The sequence below is a fragment of the Capra hircus genome, chromosome 10 (assembly GCF_001704415.2).
Source record: "Capra hircus breed San Clemente chromosome 10, ASM170441v1, whole genome shotgun sequence".
In the NCBI taxonomy this organism is placed as follows: domain Eukaryota; kingdom Metazoa; phylum Chordata; class Mammalia; order Artiodactyla; family Bovidae; genus Capra; species Capra hircus.
This window is the reverse complement of record NC_030817.1, coordinates 73,131,314-73,149,111: the sequence shown is the minus strand read 5'-3', so window position 1 is coordinate 73,149,111 and position 17,798 is coordinate 73,131,314. Positions and strand designations below refer to the sequence as shown.

General features: G+C 40.0%; 1 protein-coding gene across 2 annotated transcripts in view; it reads left to right on the top strand.

Annotated features, from left to right (window-relative positions):
• Positions 1-4,775, top strand: part of FMN1 (formin 1) — a 437,404-nt gene extending 432,629 nt beyond the window's left edge. For both annotated transcript variants that reach the window (XM_018054501.1, XM_018054499.1), the window contains one exon: positions 426-4,775. In XM_018054501.1, coding sequence (XP_017909990.1) covers positions 426-470 — 45 coding nt within the window. In that variant the 3' untranslated portion in view covers positions 471-4,775. The remainder of the gene's footprint in view (positions 1-425) is intronic.

Below are 17,798 nucleotides of genomic sequence, written 5' to 3'. Positions count from 1 at the left end.
GGGGTATAAGTGAGATGATTTCTGTTAACCAACAATGATGTTCTCCTAACAACCCCATCAACAGCTCAGCAAATGTTGAGTGAGAAATGGGGAAGTTTGACTTCATCAGGGACAGCCATGGTTGGCTTTCAGAGCTCCTACCTGAATGGAAACATTCTGTGCCCATTTGGTGGTGTATTTGGTACACTCAGCTTTGTATGGTATATCTATATTTTTGGTGGCAGTGGGCTCAACTCAGATTTTTGTCTTCTTCCCTCATTATCCACTGCTCCTTCCCCAGGCCTCTATCCTCTCATTTCTAGGGCATTTGGTACAACTCTATTCAACATCATAGACCAACATTTGAGAAACATATCAAAATTTGAGAAAGGTGAAAATTTAGGAAAAGGAATAACAATAAACTCAATTTTTGTCTCAAATAACAGAAGGAAAGACTGCGTCAGAAGGAAGCTAGTGTGAGCACCAACTAACACAGAGACACAGGAGAACAGTGTTGGTGAGGCATAGCACCCGCATGACCCTCTGTAACACCAGTGCTACGAGAAGTCCTCAAAAGATACTTCACTCAGTGTTTCTTTTGCTCATCTCTTTCCGAGCACCCTGTGCCTTCTTGAAGAAGTCCCTTGTTAAGCCATAGGAACAATGAAATGCCGCTGAAGAAGTATTTGAGAACTGTTTCTTCTAGAGGTCCAAAGTTCGCTCTGCTACAAGACCAGAGAATTACCAAGACTTTTTTGAGTTTTTCTTCTTTTTTTTTTTTTAATCAGGGACCTTAAGCTTTCAAACCCAAGCATGATACATGTAAACTTGTGAAAGAAGAAAAGATGGATTTTTTGTGACAGCTGCCTTGAGCTAGTTCAAGCCTTGATCTTTATAATAATCAAGCCTGCTGGTTTGATTATTGATCTGAATTTTCATTCTATTGCAGCAAGATCCTGAAGCACCCTTCTTGCCAAAAATGTTGAGACTTAACCAGAATTATTTTAAGAGGCCCAAGACTCTATGCCCCATACTTAAGAAATCGTTATTTTTTCGTTGTTTTTCATGTGCTAGAGAGAACAGAACATGGAATTATACATGGATGGAGAAGGAAGTTCAATAGTCATAAACTTCTTTCTGGAGAACAAATTATAATGCATGTAGTTGGCATCAGCCATTTAGCAAGACCCATTCTTCTGTTTTTGTATCCATTCATTGAGGTTTCCTAGGCCACTAGGAATTCTCTACCCCTTCTTTTTTTAAAAAAAACAACAACAACAAAAAACTATGATAACTGAGCAGCAACAGACTTGGGGTCAAAGCATCTGCTTTGATGAGTGACGCAGTATCAGTCAGAGTACATTTCACACCTCAAATCGTCTATGAGTGGATATACCGTGTTGAACTGCAGCTGAGCTGTACACCAGGTTCTGGGACTGAATATGGCTGGACCTCTCCCACGCACCCTGGGAGGCAGTGTCTAGACAGGAGAGCAACTGCTACTTGCAGCTGTTTATCATGACCTTGACTGACAGACATGTGACTTATGGTTGAAGCAGGGGGGGTTAATGTCCAAAAAAGAGAGGGTAGTAAAAAATTTCTTTACATCAAAATGGGAAGAGGGTGATTACATTGATATTGAATGATATTGAATTTTGAGTTCAATAGGTAGTTTTTTCTGACCCTGGAAGCCCATGTGATTACTGCCTCTAGAGTCACAGGAAAACCACCTTGGACCTCTCGCCTGACATTTTTTCCTTAAAGCACTCTCCTGTGCTGCGAGAGGAGAAGAGAGGAGACTTGGGGTGAAATGAGGTAAGGATCAAAGCCTATCAGGTTTCAGTCTTGAAAGGAGAGAGGTCCAAGCTTTCTCCTCCCAACTGATGGAAGACCATCCAGAGAAGAGCAGAAACCTTAACACCCTTCCCCATCTGCTGGTCATGTGTGAGCTGCCCCTTGCCCCAGCATCTTGCCAGAATCCCTCAACTTGCCAGGTACCTGAGTGTCTACCCAGGACCTGCCTGCTAGTTATCAGCCCCCACGGGGACCCCATAATAGATATAGCCCATTAAAGTAGCGCCATATCCTAATACAATGCCCAGGAATGCAGAGTCAGGATCAAATCTAGTCACAAAGCCATTCCTGCAGGTGCTAGCCACTCTTTCTAATAATTAAAAAAAAGGAATATAATAACATGGTTTGTTTGTTTTTTTTCCCAAAAAAATAAAAGAATGAGACAAGTAAAACAGAAGAGCTGGTAAGAACTTACATGACTAATAGTAGTTGCTTGTGAGCAAGCCTTTCATACTGCTTTCTTAGATTGTTTTTCTCTTCATTTGCACTTAATGGTGAGGACCTAAGAAATTCCTCAATTTGAAACAAATCCTACTTACAGCTACCGTGTGCTCTGTTGACAGTCCTAGTGTTAACAGGCAAAAGAAAAAGCACCTGTTTTACCCATGTTCAAGTTGGATTTCATTCTAGTGGACAGACCAGAAATTGGCAGCAAAATAAAACCTTTTCTAAAGAGCAGAGTTTGCCTACCTTTGTTGGGAAAACCTAGTGAGTCCAACATACTGTTAGTGTGTGGAGACACCATGGCACGATCCCCCTGACTGTCACCCAATTGGCATCCTGCTTTAGGTATCCGGACACCCCTCCCAAGTCCGCACATGGACTGCAGTGTGACGGTGCCCTCATTTGTAACTTGACCTGATGCTTGGTAAAAGTTCACAAGACTTTGTCCAAGGTGGACCATCTTAAACAACCCAGAGGCCCTGAGAGAATGACCTCTCCAAAATGCAGCTGAGATTGTGTTAACTACAGCAGGTGTCGCTAAACTTTTCATGAGTAAGTAGTTGGGGTACACTTAGCAGCTGGGGCATGTCTGGCTGTTCTTAGCACAGCCTTGCCTGCAAAGAGGGACAGTGGCCAGTATTTCTACTCTGCATGTAACCAGACATATTTGACTTACTAATCAGACTCAGAGAAACCCTAACTTGTAACAGCATCATCTCTGCCTAGTTAAGGTTCATTAAAGCTGAGGACACAGTGGATAGCAGTTCAGATTCTTGCAAAACCTGCATAATCATCGAGCACACAAGTATATCATATATGACATAAAAGCGTTATATAAACATGTTAGGTAAAAAACACAGGCCTATGAAGTATTGAGGATCAAGTGAGGCGGAGGTGTGCTATATGGCTTTTTAACCCAAGAAGAGGCAGTTTATGGGCAGAGGCATGGTGAAGGGAAAAGGTAGCCAAGAAGAACGATATGATGGTTTGTCAAGGCCCAGGAGTCACAGGTGATAGACCTGCTGCTCAGAAGTTACCTTTTGAATCCTTGGGTTGATGTCTATGAAATCTCTTTAAACATTCATTGCAACGACCCAGGAACTATGAAGAAAAAAAGTCTGAAATCTGGGAAGTGTAGAATAAAGAGATCCAGTCGTGCTCTTCCATCTTTAAATGTTTTAGCCAAAACAGTGGGCAACATGATGAGAAACCGGATGCCAGATTGGACTCCAGTCTCCAGTCCTCTTTTCTTCCCGGTTAGAATAGTAGACGCTGCACGCCTGCTCAGCTGCTCTCAGGCACCTCCTTTTCTCATAAGTCCCGTAAGGAAAGGCATTTCCCTAAAAGCTCATCTGCTGCTGGTGGAGAAACTAAAGGAAGGAAAAAAGCTCTTTGGTAGTGTTCAGCAAGGTGAAGAAGTCATTGGTCCAGTTCTTCCAAGACCGTGATCAGATGTATCAAAAGATATGTAAGTGTATTTTTCGTAAAGGTTTGCTTGTTGGACTGGGATTGCATATCTCTCTCTCTAGATTATATCACCTGCATGGGGAAATTTTACTTCTTTGTTGGACATCATATTTTATTTCTATTTCATTCTTGCCTGGTGTCACTGACATAGCTCATTGCACACAGCAGGCAGCACCTAGTCAGCCAGAATCTGAAAGGGAATTAGCAGTGCAGACCTGTGGGCTCTTTCCCAGTAACCAGACTGTAACACTGACATGGGAACTTTATTCAGACCAATCATTCTAAATTGGTCTGTTCTGTAGTACTACTGCCCTTGCCAAACAAAGATAAAACCAATTTGGAGCTTTCTGTGTGGAGAGGAAGGAAGAAGTCAAAAAAATATAGCTTTTCCCCCCAAAATAACTGATGCAAATATCAAATATCCAATTCTATAGTTAGTTTAAATAGTCTAAAAATTGCTAACAAGGACTCCGCTAGATTTGAGCTTCATTTTTCTTTGATCTTGCCCGTTCTCATCATTTAAAAACAAAAAGACCAAAAGGTAGAAGGGGAAAAGAAGCATCAGCAGATTTGGAAGTCGACAAATTAATTAGTTCCTGAATCACAAAAGAAGGACATGTTGTGAAACCCAGTGTTGTAGAGGTCCTACACATATAAGAATTAGAACAGCTGTGAGGGCTGATGAGTGTGGACAAAGTAAAAGCTCTTAACTGCCCACTGGAGACTTCAGCCTAAACCAGGCAATTTTCAAAATAGATTCAAGAGAGTGAAGTATTGCTCTGAACAATTTATTTTTGGAAAAATCACATACAAAGAGAAGTGGTATGTAAAGAAAGAAGTGTTAGACAATTAAAATTTCCTTTCTCTGATTCTCTTGTAAAAGCAGTTCATAAATGGATGGACCATCCAGAAAACCATGAATACCACACTTCATATATCAGGTTTTCACCATAGAAACACAGCTAAAGAGGGTGGACTGAATAAAGAAATGAACTTTCATTCATGTCAGCTACTTTGTTATCATAAAGAAATCTACAAGAGAAACAAATCTGTGCAGACAAGTTTACAGTATTTGGAATGAATGTCTAGTTTTTAACTTTTCCAAAATGTAAATAACTTTGTTGAACATATTTCCATTTTCCAGCTATGGAGAGAGACAGTCTGGCTGGTTGGAACCTTGTCTGTTATTGGTGCAGAAATCATTTAAAGGCACCTTTTGGCACAGGCTTTAGCAGGTCTGGCTCCTTGAGACTCACATAACTGTGTTTATAACTCCATTAGTGACTGAATCCAGGCATCACTGGGCTCAGTTACACCACTGTATGTGACTCGGAGGCTCATTTTGTGTCATTTCTGCAAACCCGTCAGTTGTTGACACCTTGTTAGAGGTACTGAAATTTAGTTTCACAGTTCTTCATTTCCCCTCCCAGGGAGCAGGCAATCTACTAGACCTTCCCAGATCAGTGCTTTGCTGGGAAGTAGTGAATTCCAGAGTATTAACATGTCAGACTGGAAGCCAGTTCAGTAGTTTTATTTCTTCCAAGACCCTTAATCAACCCTGTGATATAAACTTAGCATTTGGGAAATTTTTATAGTTGACAGCTGACCTGGAAATGTGAGGATATGCAGATGTCAGCAAGGTGTCTGTCTCTTAAGGTGCCAATGAAGAGACTAGCAGGGCAAATCAAGCCGCATCCAGTAGGTCAGACTGTCCTCCCTGGAGCTTCTGGATTCATTACCTCTCCAGCCCCAGCTCCTCTCTCAGTCATCCTGGTGATAAACAGGAACACAGAGGACCTTTTTCTTCTTGTCCTCCTTTCTCTGATATGATGGTTCACTTTAATCAGAGCTCAAACTCATTCTTGTGTATTATGTCTCTAGAGTACTTGTTCATGAATATCTTCTTCACGCTATAATCTGGGAAAGACTGGCTTAATCTCAAGTTTTTATATACAGTGGTAGCTAAAGCTGTTCATTTATTTTACAGTCCATCTCATCTAACTTTTTATTTTTTAATATTTTCTTAAATATACTAAGAATCATCATTGTATCCTTTTCTGAAAGCTTATTCATAGACTTCTGTGGGCTGTTGTTTTGGGTTTGTTTTTTTTTTAATGCTTTGTGTGAAATTCAGTGGCACTGGGTGAGGGAAATGCAAATGAGCCCAATTTCCCACAGCAATTTGGCCTTCTTCTCCATGGAATAAACAACCTTCTACCACTCTTAAGCTGTTTTGTAGGCTGAGTGTTTGCCTAAATTCTACCTGGGCAGACACCAAGGGGTTCTTCTGTCTGTGAAGCTGTAAGAATGTCTTAAAAGAGAATGAGTACTTCTCCCCATATAAAGTGTGAGCTGGCAGTGTTTTATACTTAGTATATCAAGTAAGAAATCTAATGTTTTCAGGCATGCATTCCCAGAGGTCTATCAACATCTTTGGCAAAATCATACATACTTTCCTTTCCTGTTCTCTTCTAAGACTTGCTTCCATTCTTGTCTCATGAAACAAATGGATTTTTGTTTATTCATCTGGGCCAGCTTTCTAGAATGAGAGGCTAGTCCCATGGACCACTGAGTATAAAGGAAGTTACCCTCCACTGCCCCATGACATGGTTGATAGGTATGTTTAGGAATGCACAGCTTTCTGGGATCTCTTGGAATGGATTTTTGAATTCCAGCTTTCTATGAAGTATATAAAATTGGGTACATAGCATACAAAGATTATACTGTTGTCCCCATAAGAGATTTATAATCTATACATCTTTGATATATTTCAGCAAACTATAAGTAGCTCATTTTACCCCCTTTGTTCTTGGCAACTTGCTCCTATCTATAATCTTATTCCTTCACATCTGACCACCAAGGCATGAAGTGTCAACCCACTCATATTGCCCCCTGCAAAATCCTCTAAAGATGTCCATTTCCTTTAGAAACAAGTCCATGGGTAAGAGGGGTAAGTCTAGTGACCATTCTTTTAGCCCAGGGTGACATACATGGGATTTGGGGCTAAGTCTATACCAAATATTAATTTTACAATTCTTTAATTTCTCAAGATGCAAATAATGTGATTATTAGTAGTAGGATGTAGAATCTTTGAAGAACATAAGCATTAAGAAAAAAGGACTTCTCTTTAAAGAAGCAATCGAAGATATTCCTCAAAAGACAGAAACTTTAAAAATTAGAAGTTGAAGAATTTTTAAGATTCTTCGGAGAAAACATGTCATTGATTCATCATAGTCTTTTCCTTTTCATTGAGTTTTAATTTGGACTAGCATGGGAAGCAGAGTGCCCCTGGACTTTGATTTAGGGGATCGTGCTTTGGCCTGGAAAGTCAGTACTGGCCTGCCTGCCCAGAACCCAAATGAAGTCAGTGTCCTAATGAGAATCAGGCCTAACAGAAATGTAAATTATTTCAAGACCTTTAGGGTTTAATTTTCTTAGCAACACCCTTGACCCTGTTTCCTAAAATTAATTTGATCCATGCAGTTATGTGTCTTCATTTTGCCTTATGAGATTGCAAGCAATGGGATGATGGAGGAAAATAGACAGTAGAAAAGGAAAATTTGAACAAGGCCAGGGTGTAATGTTTTGCTGATATAATGCATTGTTAGGGAGCTGGTGACTGTTGCCATGGTTGTATCATGGGCAGCCTTTCAACAGAAGCTCAGGGCATATGTATGAGGGCAGTGGGACTGCTTGGTATCTCCTATTGGTCCATGCTTGACAGTGTGCTGGAAAAGCAGATACGTACTAGTGGACTGGCCTGTGCTTGCTGAAATAACTTCATTGAATTTCAGATTAATTTCCATGGGATCAGTTGTCCATGAACCTTCCTGTTTCCTCTCTGCCTGTTTAAAATTCATTTTGGCATCAAGCTTCATGTCATTTTTCTCCTTTCAGTACTTCTGCATTGCCTCCCCTTCCTTCACATCCCACAGTGACATTTGCCTCGCTTTACTGTTTCTCCAAGACCCGGCTTTCTGTCCCTGTTTCCCCCACAGACACCTGAAGTGCCCCTCAGCCCTCACTCCATCGCTCCACACCCGTGCTCCATCCCCCAGCCCTGTGGACAGGGAGCTCTGCTGTCACCAAGAGAGACACAGCCTTGTGACTGCTTCTTGTTAATGTCAGCACCACCTCATCACTTAAGCAAAGAGGGAAAAATCCATAAAAGAAATGGAAAATACATTTCTTTTTTTATTATTATTCTACTTTATTTTAAGAAGCTTGAGGAGAGGTGTGGTTCCAGTCCTTCTCAGTTTCCCAGAGAGTTTTACTTTAAAACTGTCTAATGAAGGACCATTCTTTTGATAAATGTATAAATCAGTCCAGGTCACCAGCTATGATATGTAAGACTCAAGTGTTGAATCTCTGTGCTGCTGGACAAAGTGACTAAATTCTGTGCAAATATTTTGAATCATAGGCTTTTTATTGCCCCTCAGTTCTTACTACTACTCATGATTCAAACATCTTCACGAGGCTGGGTCAGGATGTTGACAATTTGTGGTTATTTTCAGATCAACAGTAACTGTTACCCTCTTGAAAGCACTTAAAAAGAAAGTTTAAGCATATCTTAAATATTCAACCATTTGACCTGGAAAAAAGTTGGCTTTTCTGTTTAATTATTAGAACAATCTGTAGATGTAATCTTAAAGGATTTTTTATGCAATAATGAAGACAGTTTGAGAAATGAGAAGGCACTTTAAAGACGTGAAACCTTATATTACACACTTGTGGATATTTTTTAATAAGCTAATTGGATTCAGGTATTTTTTTCCCTTTAAATTTTTAAGAATATGTATTTCTAATTTTTTTGCATATTTAATTTTGTCAAAACTGAGAAATGCTCGCTAGTTGAACTTGTAAATGTTATTTGCAAACCAAATAAATTATTTATTTTTAAAAAGAAAAGGTGAAGGAATCAATACTGATTTGTACGTAATGAATGTGTGTGTATATATATATTTTTTTCCTTCCTGACACTACTTGGTCCTCACATCAATTGTACATATACTATGTATATAATATATACATATTGGTTAGAAAATGTAGATTGTCTATTCAAAGACTTCTATCTCTGATAGATTATATTTATCCTACTGTTGATACCTCTGTTAATTTAAGAGATAGAATTCTATTTTTTTGGAACTTGCAGAGAACTGCATTCATGGCTTCCAATTGTAAATATGCTAAGGGTATTTTAATAAATTTTGGTTTCATGTCTGTCTGGTGTGCAGTACAGATCTGTTTCCATGAGGCATTTAAGATAGTATCCCAACAGGGCTGTAATGTGGAGAATACCAATCATTTATAACTTGCATTATTGCTCAAGGGCAGCATTACTACTGAACTACAAAAGCTGGATCTTGGTAAGTCCATCATTCGCATTTTCTTCTTTCTCCTCTGTCCTCTACACCAACAATGGGAAATCTGGCTAGGTATTCAAGGCTAACACCAAACAGACAAACCCACCCAAGCATGGTCTCAACTGTACTGACCTGAAAGCAACTCTGCTTGAACATAAATTACCCAAGGTTGGGTGTGGGGTGGAGAACCACAAGGATTGGTGACTTTGTGTTATGAATTGGTAAAGTATGGAAACAGAACAGAAATATAATTGTATTTTAACACTAAACACAACATTCAAATTCTTTTCAGGCAGATGATAAGATAAATGCAGGTATTTAAGAAAAAATTAAAGACTTTCAGCAAAACACTGCTCTGTGAAATAGAAGAGCAGTCTTTGTGATTGCATGTTTAACTGATTCATTTGTTCAGTATACCTGAATGCCATGCACTCTTGAGTTCTAGAAGTTTGTTGAAATATGCCCTAATGAGTTTAATGAACACACATAGTTATCATCTGGGGAGATGTTTTATCACTAGGAGAGCTTTAAAATCAGAATCATAGAGCTGCAAAAATCTTCAATACTGGATAAAAATCTCCATTTCACAGAGTTGAAAACCACTGTAATTCAAGGGACTTGTTGAAAGTTATACTCACCATTAGTGAATACATCAAGACTAGAATCCACATCTCTTGACCCTAAGGCCAAAGCCCTTCCCACTGCTCAACTCATTCATCACATTAAGTTCTGTTCTTCAAAAGACCCCATTATGGAGAAATGTTCTGGAACTGTTGTTTGGAAAGTAGGGTCCAAACGCTCCTAAGGGTTTGGGGAAACCATTATTAAAGTTGTACCCTGAATTAAAGCACTTAGTAGAGGTTGGAGACTTCTGTATCATAAAGCCCTAGGAAAAATATTCCACCTTAGGAAGAATCTCTTTGATTTACTGAGATTTACTCTCCCTTGCAGAGCATACTGGTACCTGTTGAATTTTTAAGTGTACATATTTGCCTATTCTTTAAGTAGTCCAGGTATGCCGATGGTCTAACTAACAGGCCATAACTTCTTGAGACTAAATATTCCCCTTTAGAGTCTAGCTGTCTGCTTTCACCTGCATATGATGTATTCATGGAAATAAGACATTAATGTTGGCTTGCACCAGCTATGCCTGTTTGTAGGCCTCTCAGTCTTCTCCAGGTAATGTTTGCTTCATGCCCATCATTATGTGAGGATGAAAGGTAAGAGAAGGTAACTTTATAGTTATCAGCTGCTGCATAACAAAATATCCCCAAATTCAGTGTTAGTAAACCATAATCACTTATTTTTCATGGTTCTTTTTAGTTTGAGAAGAACTCAACTGGACAGTTCTCACTTGGAATCTCATATTGTTCTAGCGCTGTATCCATTGGGTCTGCAGTCTTCTGGATGGCTGGAACATTAGCCTTCAAGGTGGCTGACTCACTTGGCTGGCAAACTGTTGGTCGCTCTAGGCTGGGGGCCTCAGAGCCTTTGTCTCTACAGGTCTGCTTGAATGTCCAAGGTGAAATAGGTAGTACTTTCTTTGACCACAGCTTTAAAGTTACTTTCATTGTATCTATTGATTGAGGCATTTATGAAGTTCTTCCCATGGAATGGACAAAAAGGACTCACCTCCTGATGGAGGAATGTCAAAACAATACTATAGGAAGAGCTTGTGAAATGAGAAATTTATTGGTACAACCATTTTTGGATAATACAGTTTGCCTCAGTAACTTGCCCTGTTCTTTCCATTTGGTTTTGTTCCTATTTTTGTTGTAAAATTAAATTTTAGATTATTTTCAAAAATTTCCCTACTTGTTTTCCCCAAATCTTCTCTCTGCCTGCCTATCACAATTCCTCTGAATATAGGCATTCTTTCCCATTATTATTGAAGTATAGTTGGTTTACAATATCATGTTAGTTTCAGCTGTGCAACATAGTGACTCAGCATTTCTGCAGATGATATGCCATTGTAGATTATTAGATAATGTGCTATACCTTAAATCCCTCTTGCTATTTTAAATTTTTAAAACTATTTAGGTATTTGGCCATGTCAGGCCTTAGTTGCAGATCTTTGTTGTGTCACGTGGGGTCTCTTGTTGTGGGGCATGCACTCTTTAGTTGTGGCTCACAGGCTTAGCTGCTCAATGGCACGTGGGACCTTCATTCCCCAACTAGGGATCAAATCCACAGCCCCCAAATTGGAAGGCAGATTCTTAGCCACTGGGCCACCACTTACCTATTTGATATGCAGTAGTTTATCAATTCCATAACCCTAATTTGTCCTTCTCCCACCTTCTCCTCTTTGCAACCACAAGTTTGTTTTCTATGCCAGTGAGTCTGTTTCTGTTTTGTGTGTACACTTATTTTGTATTCTTTTTTAGATTTCACATAAAGTTATAAAATATTTGTCTTTCTCTGTTAGACTTACTTCACTAAGCATCATATTCTCTAGGCCCATCTATGTTGCTGCAAATGGGACTATTTCATTCTTTTTATGGCTGAATAATATTCCATTATGTGAAATATTTTTTTAACCCAGTCATCTGTTGATGGCCCTTGGGTTGCTTCCATGTCTTGGCTATTGTAAATAGTGCTGCTATGAACATTGGAGTGCATGTATCATTTCAAATTGAGTTTTCATTTTTTCCAGATATATACCCAGGAGTGGAATAGCTGGATCATAAGGTAGTTCTATTTTAGTTTTTTAAGGAACATCCATATTATTTTCCATAGTAGCTGTGCCAATTTATATTCCTACCCCAGTGTACAAGGGTTCCCTTTCCTCCACATCCTCCCCAACATTTATTTGCAGACTTTTTGATGACAACTATTCTGACCAGTTTGAGGTGTTATATCACTGTTACTTTGCATTTCTCTTGTAATTAACAATATCGAGCATTTTTTCATGTACCTACTGATCATGTATATGTCTTTTTTGGAAAAATGTCTATTCAAGTCTTATACCCATTCTTTGATTGGAATTGTTTTTAATATTCAGTTTGTGAGCTGTGTATTTGGGGTATTGTTCTTGTCAGTCATATCATTTGCAAACATTTTATCCCATCCTGTAGATTGTATTTTCCTTGTGGAAGGCTTCCTTTGCTGTGCAAAATCTTTTGATTAGGTTCTATTTGTTTATTTTTGCTTTTATTCCCTTTGCCTTGGGAGACTGACCCAAAAAATATTGCTGCAATTTATGTAAAAGAGGTTTAGCCTATGTTCTCTTCCAGGAGTTTTATGGTTTCAGGTCTTCCATTTAGGTCTTTAAACCATTTTGAGTTTATTTTTTGTATACGGTGTGGTGTGAGGAAATTTTTAATTTTATTGTTTTACGTGTGGCATTCAGTTTTCCCAACACCCTTGTTGAAGACATTCATCTATCCTAATAAGTATCCTTGCCTCCTTTGTCGTAGATTAATTCACCGTAGATGCCTGGGTTTATTTCTGTGATGTTCTGTTCCACTGATGTGCATGCATTTGTGCTAAGTCGCTTCAGTCGTGTCCAACTCTGTGCAGCCCTGAGACACCCAGTACGTGTGCACTTACTGTCATTTAATTTATTGTTTTCTAGCTCTGTTTGTAGTTCTGTTCTTTTTCCCCCCATTGAGGTTTAATGTGATATGTGTTGACCCATAATTATATCTACTTGCTATAAACTGATAATCATTTAAGTTCAAACACATTCTAAAAGATCTACATTGTGTTTTTTTTATTTAATTGGAGGGTAATTTTACAATATTGTGATGGTTTCTGCTATATATCAACATGAATTGGCCAGAGGCATACATGTGTCCCTTCCCTCCTAAACCTCCTTCCCACCTCCCTCCCCACCGTGTCCCTCCAGGTTATCACAGAGCACGGGCTTTGGGTGCCCTGCGTCACGCACCACACTCCCACTGGCTGTCTGTTTCACATATGGTAACGTATATGACGATCCTATGTGCAGGGCAGCGAAGGAGACACAGACATAAAGAACAGACTTTAGGGCTCGAGGGAGAGGGTGAGATGATGAGAGACTAGCACTGAGACACACACGTTGTGTTTTTGATGACCTATTTTACATCTTCATGCTTATCCCTTTACTGTTTATTAGTCATTTACAATTTTTTTTAAAATCTACACACTGGCTTATTTAAGTGATCTCCAATCTTACTATATTTTTGCCTTCCTATTGGGATTTTCCCTTTTCTATAGATTCTTGCCTCTTTCCATTTAAAGATGACTTTTCAGCATTTTCTCTAGGGTAGGCTTAGTATTGCTGAAATCTCTGTTTTTGCTTGTCTGAGAAATTCTCTCTTCTATTCTAAATGATAATCTTGCTGGTCAGAGTATCCTAGGTTGTGGGGTTTTTTTCCTTTCAGGACTTTGAATGTGTCATGCCACTCCCTCTTGGCCTGCAAAGAAATCAGCTGGTAGCCTTATGGTGTTCCCTTGTAAATGACTTTCTCTCTTGCTGCCTTAACTTTTGCTATTTTAACTATGATATGTCTTGGTGTGAGTCCATTTGGAACCCTCTATGCTTCCTATACATGGAAATTCATTTCCTTCTTTTGGTTTAGGAAGTTTTTAAGCCATAATTTATTCAAATTCAGGGTCCCCTTCTCTCTCTTCTTCTGGACCTACTATGCATAGGCTGGCACATTTTCTAGTATCCCATAGATCTTATATGTTGTTTCTTTTTGCTTTGTCTGCTGTCCTGATTGTGCAATTCTCATTTTTCAATCTTATACATCACTCAGGTGTTCTTTTGTATAATTTAGTCAGCTATTCATTGCCTCTAGATTGCTTATCTCAGAAGTTGAATTATCTATTGTTGACTGGGTCATCTTTATAATTTCTAGTTCCTTGTTTAAATGATGTAGGTTTGTTTTGATAATCTTATTAAATTCAATCAGCATTTTTCAAACCAACCTTGTAACTCACGATCTCAAAGACTGTTTCATTACTTTTCAGGGAAGTTCCTTTTGGATTTTTATGTGGGAACATTCCTAGGTAAACTGTGTGTGCCTAATATCTTTGGTGTGAGGGCTAGATTGGTTGTGGATGCCAGTCATGTCTTTCTTCAGGGGGTGTTAGTGCCCACTATCCCCTTGAGAGAGTGTGGTTGGTGTAAGAAGGGCTAAAGCAGGACTTCCTCTCTACTCCGTGGCTGTTGTCATGTCAGGAGCAGAACCCGTTCCCCAGTTGCTAGAGGAGAAGTCCTGAGGGTTGGGCTCAAGCAGCCTCTGTTTCCTTTAAGTGTGTTTTTCCTTGTCCCTTGGCTGTGACCTTTGTCCCAAAGGAGGTGAGTAGTGAAGTAAGATTCATGTGCTCATCCACGTCTGATACACTCCCTTTGTAAGTGTCTGTGACTCTGCTCAGAATCTGCTTCACAGTGGCATCCTTTCTCTTCAGTGGTCAGCCCAGATCTAGTGTTCGGATTGTGCCAGGCAGTAGGCAGAGCCAGAGCATTCATTAGGCTGGGGGCTGAGGGTCAGGGTGTTGCAGCTGCAGGAATTAAAGTGGCTGTGCTGCCACCAGAGGCCTGGGCTGCTTCTGGATCTCTGTTTGAGCAAGTGCCAACACCAGCTGCTCCACCTGAACCACATCCCAAGCCTCCTCTCCATACCTAGATGGAGTCTTTTCTGCCCCAGATCCAGTGCAAGGCTATGGCATGAAGTCGGTGTGTGCTATGTAAGCTCTGCTGAGATTGGGGACTGTGGTGTGCTGGAGACAACGGTTCAGATGGCTGCTCTGCCCTCCAGGGTTGGCCCTGCTTAGATGGCACTGCCTGAGCAAGTATCAGCCACGCTCACTGCTGCCACCCTATCTGAACCACACTCCTGGCCATCTCTGCATCGCTAGAGCGAGTGTGCAGTAAGTGAGGCTGGGGTGATCACCCCACTCAGGTTGGAAAGTGTGGTGAGGTAGCAGGCACCCGTGCAGTGTTCACACTGGCTTGTCTGTTGGTAAGCCAGTGCGTCCACGCTGTTCCAGTGCGTCTAGACTTCTCAGCCCTTCTGTTTGTCACAGCACTATCCTAGCAGCCTATCCTTACATGAGACAGGGATACCCAATTGTGGCTTAACCCACTTGATCCCCAGGGTGAGGGTCTGCCCCTGGGATCTTAAGTCTCCGCTCAGGGGCCCAGGTCCCAACCCACTGTTCCCCACCCCCGCCTTACCTGGTCACAAGGAAATCTTTCTTGCAGCATTGGTTGCATAGGAGTTCTGCTGGTTTCCAGTTTTCCATGAGAATTGTTCCACATATAGATGTGTTTTTGAGGTATTGGGAGTCAGATGGGGAGGTGAGCTCCACCATCTTGATCCCCCTCTGCAGGCACTCTTTACCTTTGAAGAAAGTGAGGACATCCTAACTGGGAGACTTTGTAAACACTGATAGAAGGAATCAATGGTGAGTCTGGGAATTTACTCCAAAAGTGTAAGCCTGCATTTTTTATTATAGTAGTAGAGATGCTGACCCTCACTAAAGCTATGTCTTAGCAAGTAAGTGAAATCACTTTTTAAATAGCTATAATAGAGCTTTGACTCTTATAATAGTATGTACATATTAACACAATAGAATATTATTCAGCCATTAAAAAAGAAAATTCTAACATGCATGGATAAATGCTGAACCCAAGATGCTAAGTGCTCTTCAGTCACAAAAAAATAAATAGTATAGGATTCTATTTACATGAAATACATATAGAATGATGGTTGCCAGGGAATAGAATGGGAGTAGTTGTTTAATACAGGGTTTTGATGGAAAGATTATGAAAATGAAAGGTGCCAGTGGTTGCACTATATGAATGTACTTAGTGCCACAGAACTGTACATTTACAAGTGGTTAACGTGTAAGTTTTATGTATATTCTACAATGAAAACTAATTTGTGAGTTAGGGCAGCTTATATTACAGGTTCTGTATTTAATGTATTATATGAATAGCTTTGTTTGAACCTGATAATACTATGAGTTAGAGATACTGCTCTCCTATCATTTTACAGAAAAGAAAACTAACTCTTGGAGAAGTTAACTTTCCCATGTAATTTTAAGTGGAGAATTCAGACACTCCAGAGAAACACTGCCAACGACGGCCCTGTCTCTATAATCATAGAATTAGCTGATACTAGAGAAAGGGAGGTGTACAAAGAGGTTATAATATATCACTGCTCTTTCAAACCTGACGAAAACATAAAGTATCTAGCCCAAAAGCATTGGAGCCAACAGCACTTCTACAAGACCCAAAGAATCTGATGGAATGGAGCTGTATGTATAACCCTCAAGGCACTGCTAACAGGTACCCTCTGGAATTTTCTTAATTCTGTAGTAGGGTATAACACAAGGCAGAAATGAGTAAGAGTTGGTGAGAACCATATGAGGAAATAGTATAAGATGAAAAGCAACATCTATCTGAATAGTTACCCTAGAGTAACCTTGCAATGAATAAGTCTGGAAAAATATCCGACAAGATGAATTGTCCCAGCCACAGAAAAGTCTGCTTAAACAATCATATAGCGCTAGAATTTCTCAGCCTTTTACCAATACTGTGGTATGTCCATTGCTTGATTTGAGGTCAAACTGAGGCCCAATTGGACCTCATTTAAACCATTTTGAAGAAATTTACTGTTGAAATTAAATCCTTTTGTTCAGAGTATTATATTGTTAGTGAAAGAACCACTAAATGATTGTACTCAGTTTTCTAATGCTGGCCAGAACCAGAAGTAGAAAGAAAATGTCCTCACTCACACCTCAGGTTCTAGAAGACATCCAGAGTTACCAAATTATCCATTCCTTACCTGATCTTCCAAGACTTCCAGCCTAATTCCAAATAATAGAAGGGTTTAGCCACCTTTGAGGATTACTGAATTTAGGAGAGTCTGTCCCACAGATGAAAGCATGTGGGTGTAAGAAGTAGAGAGTGCTAACCTAGCAAGCAGAGCACCTCAGCTTTTCAGATCCTACTTCTGGTTTGTGTGGCAGGTAAGAGAACGCTGCCCCCACCAAGGCTTTCCAAGTGGTCATCTTACTTACAGTCCCACCACAGAGGCCTTTTCTGGGACTTCAGTGATGGTCCCGTGGCTTAGTCTCAGCGCTCCCAATGCAGGGGGCCTGAGTTCAATCCATGGTTGGGGAACTAGATCCCACATGCTGCAATGAAGATAGTGGACACCACCTGCCACAGCCAAATAGATATACAAAGAGACCTTTTCTGAGATGAGTCCCTCTTTTCACTGGCCCCCCACCTAAGAGTCAGTGGTAACTTGGATCATCATTTTATACATATTTTAATCCACAGGTCCTTGAATGAGAAGTCATGACCCTAAGAGAACAGCAAACCATAAAAAAAAAAAAAAAAAAAAATCATGGGCTTCGAGGTTTGACTCAGTCTTCTAGCCTGATGACCTGAAGCAAGTTACAGCATGCTAAACCTCAGATCCTCCTCTGAAAATGGACAATAAGAATCTGGCTGCCTAAGTTTATCAAGGATAAAATTAAATAATGCAGAAATTCCTGATACAAAATAAATATGTTCCTTCTCTCATAAGAAAGGTCAGGTTAGCTTTACTTCTCTTGGGACCATCGCCTGTTGGATTCTACAGCGGGGTAGAAGTGTCCCACCTCCTCAACCCCAGCCTTGTTAGTACATGAGGTTCATTTTGGCCCTTCTCATTTCTCTAGAGGGGACACATTTCTTCAGTTCTGGTT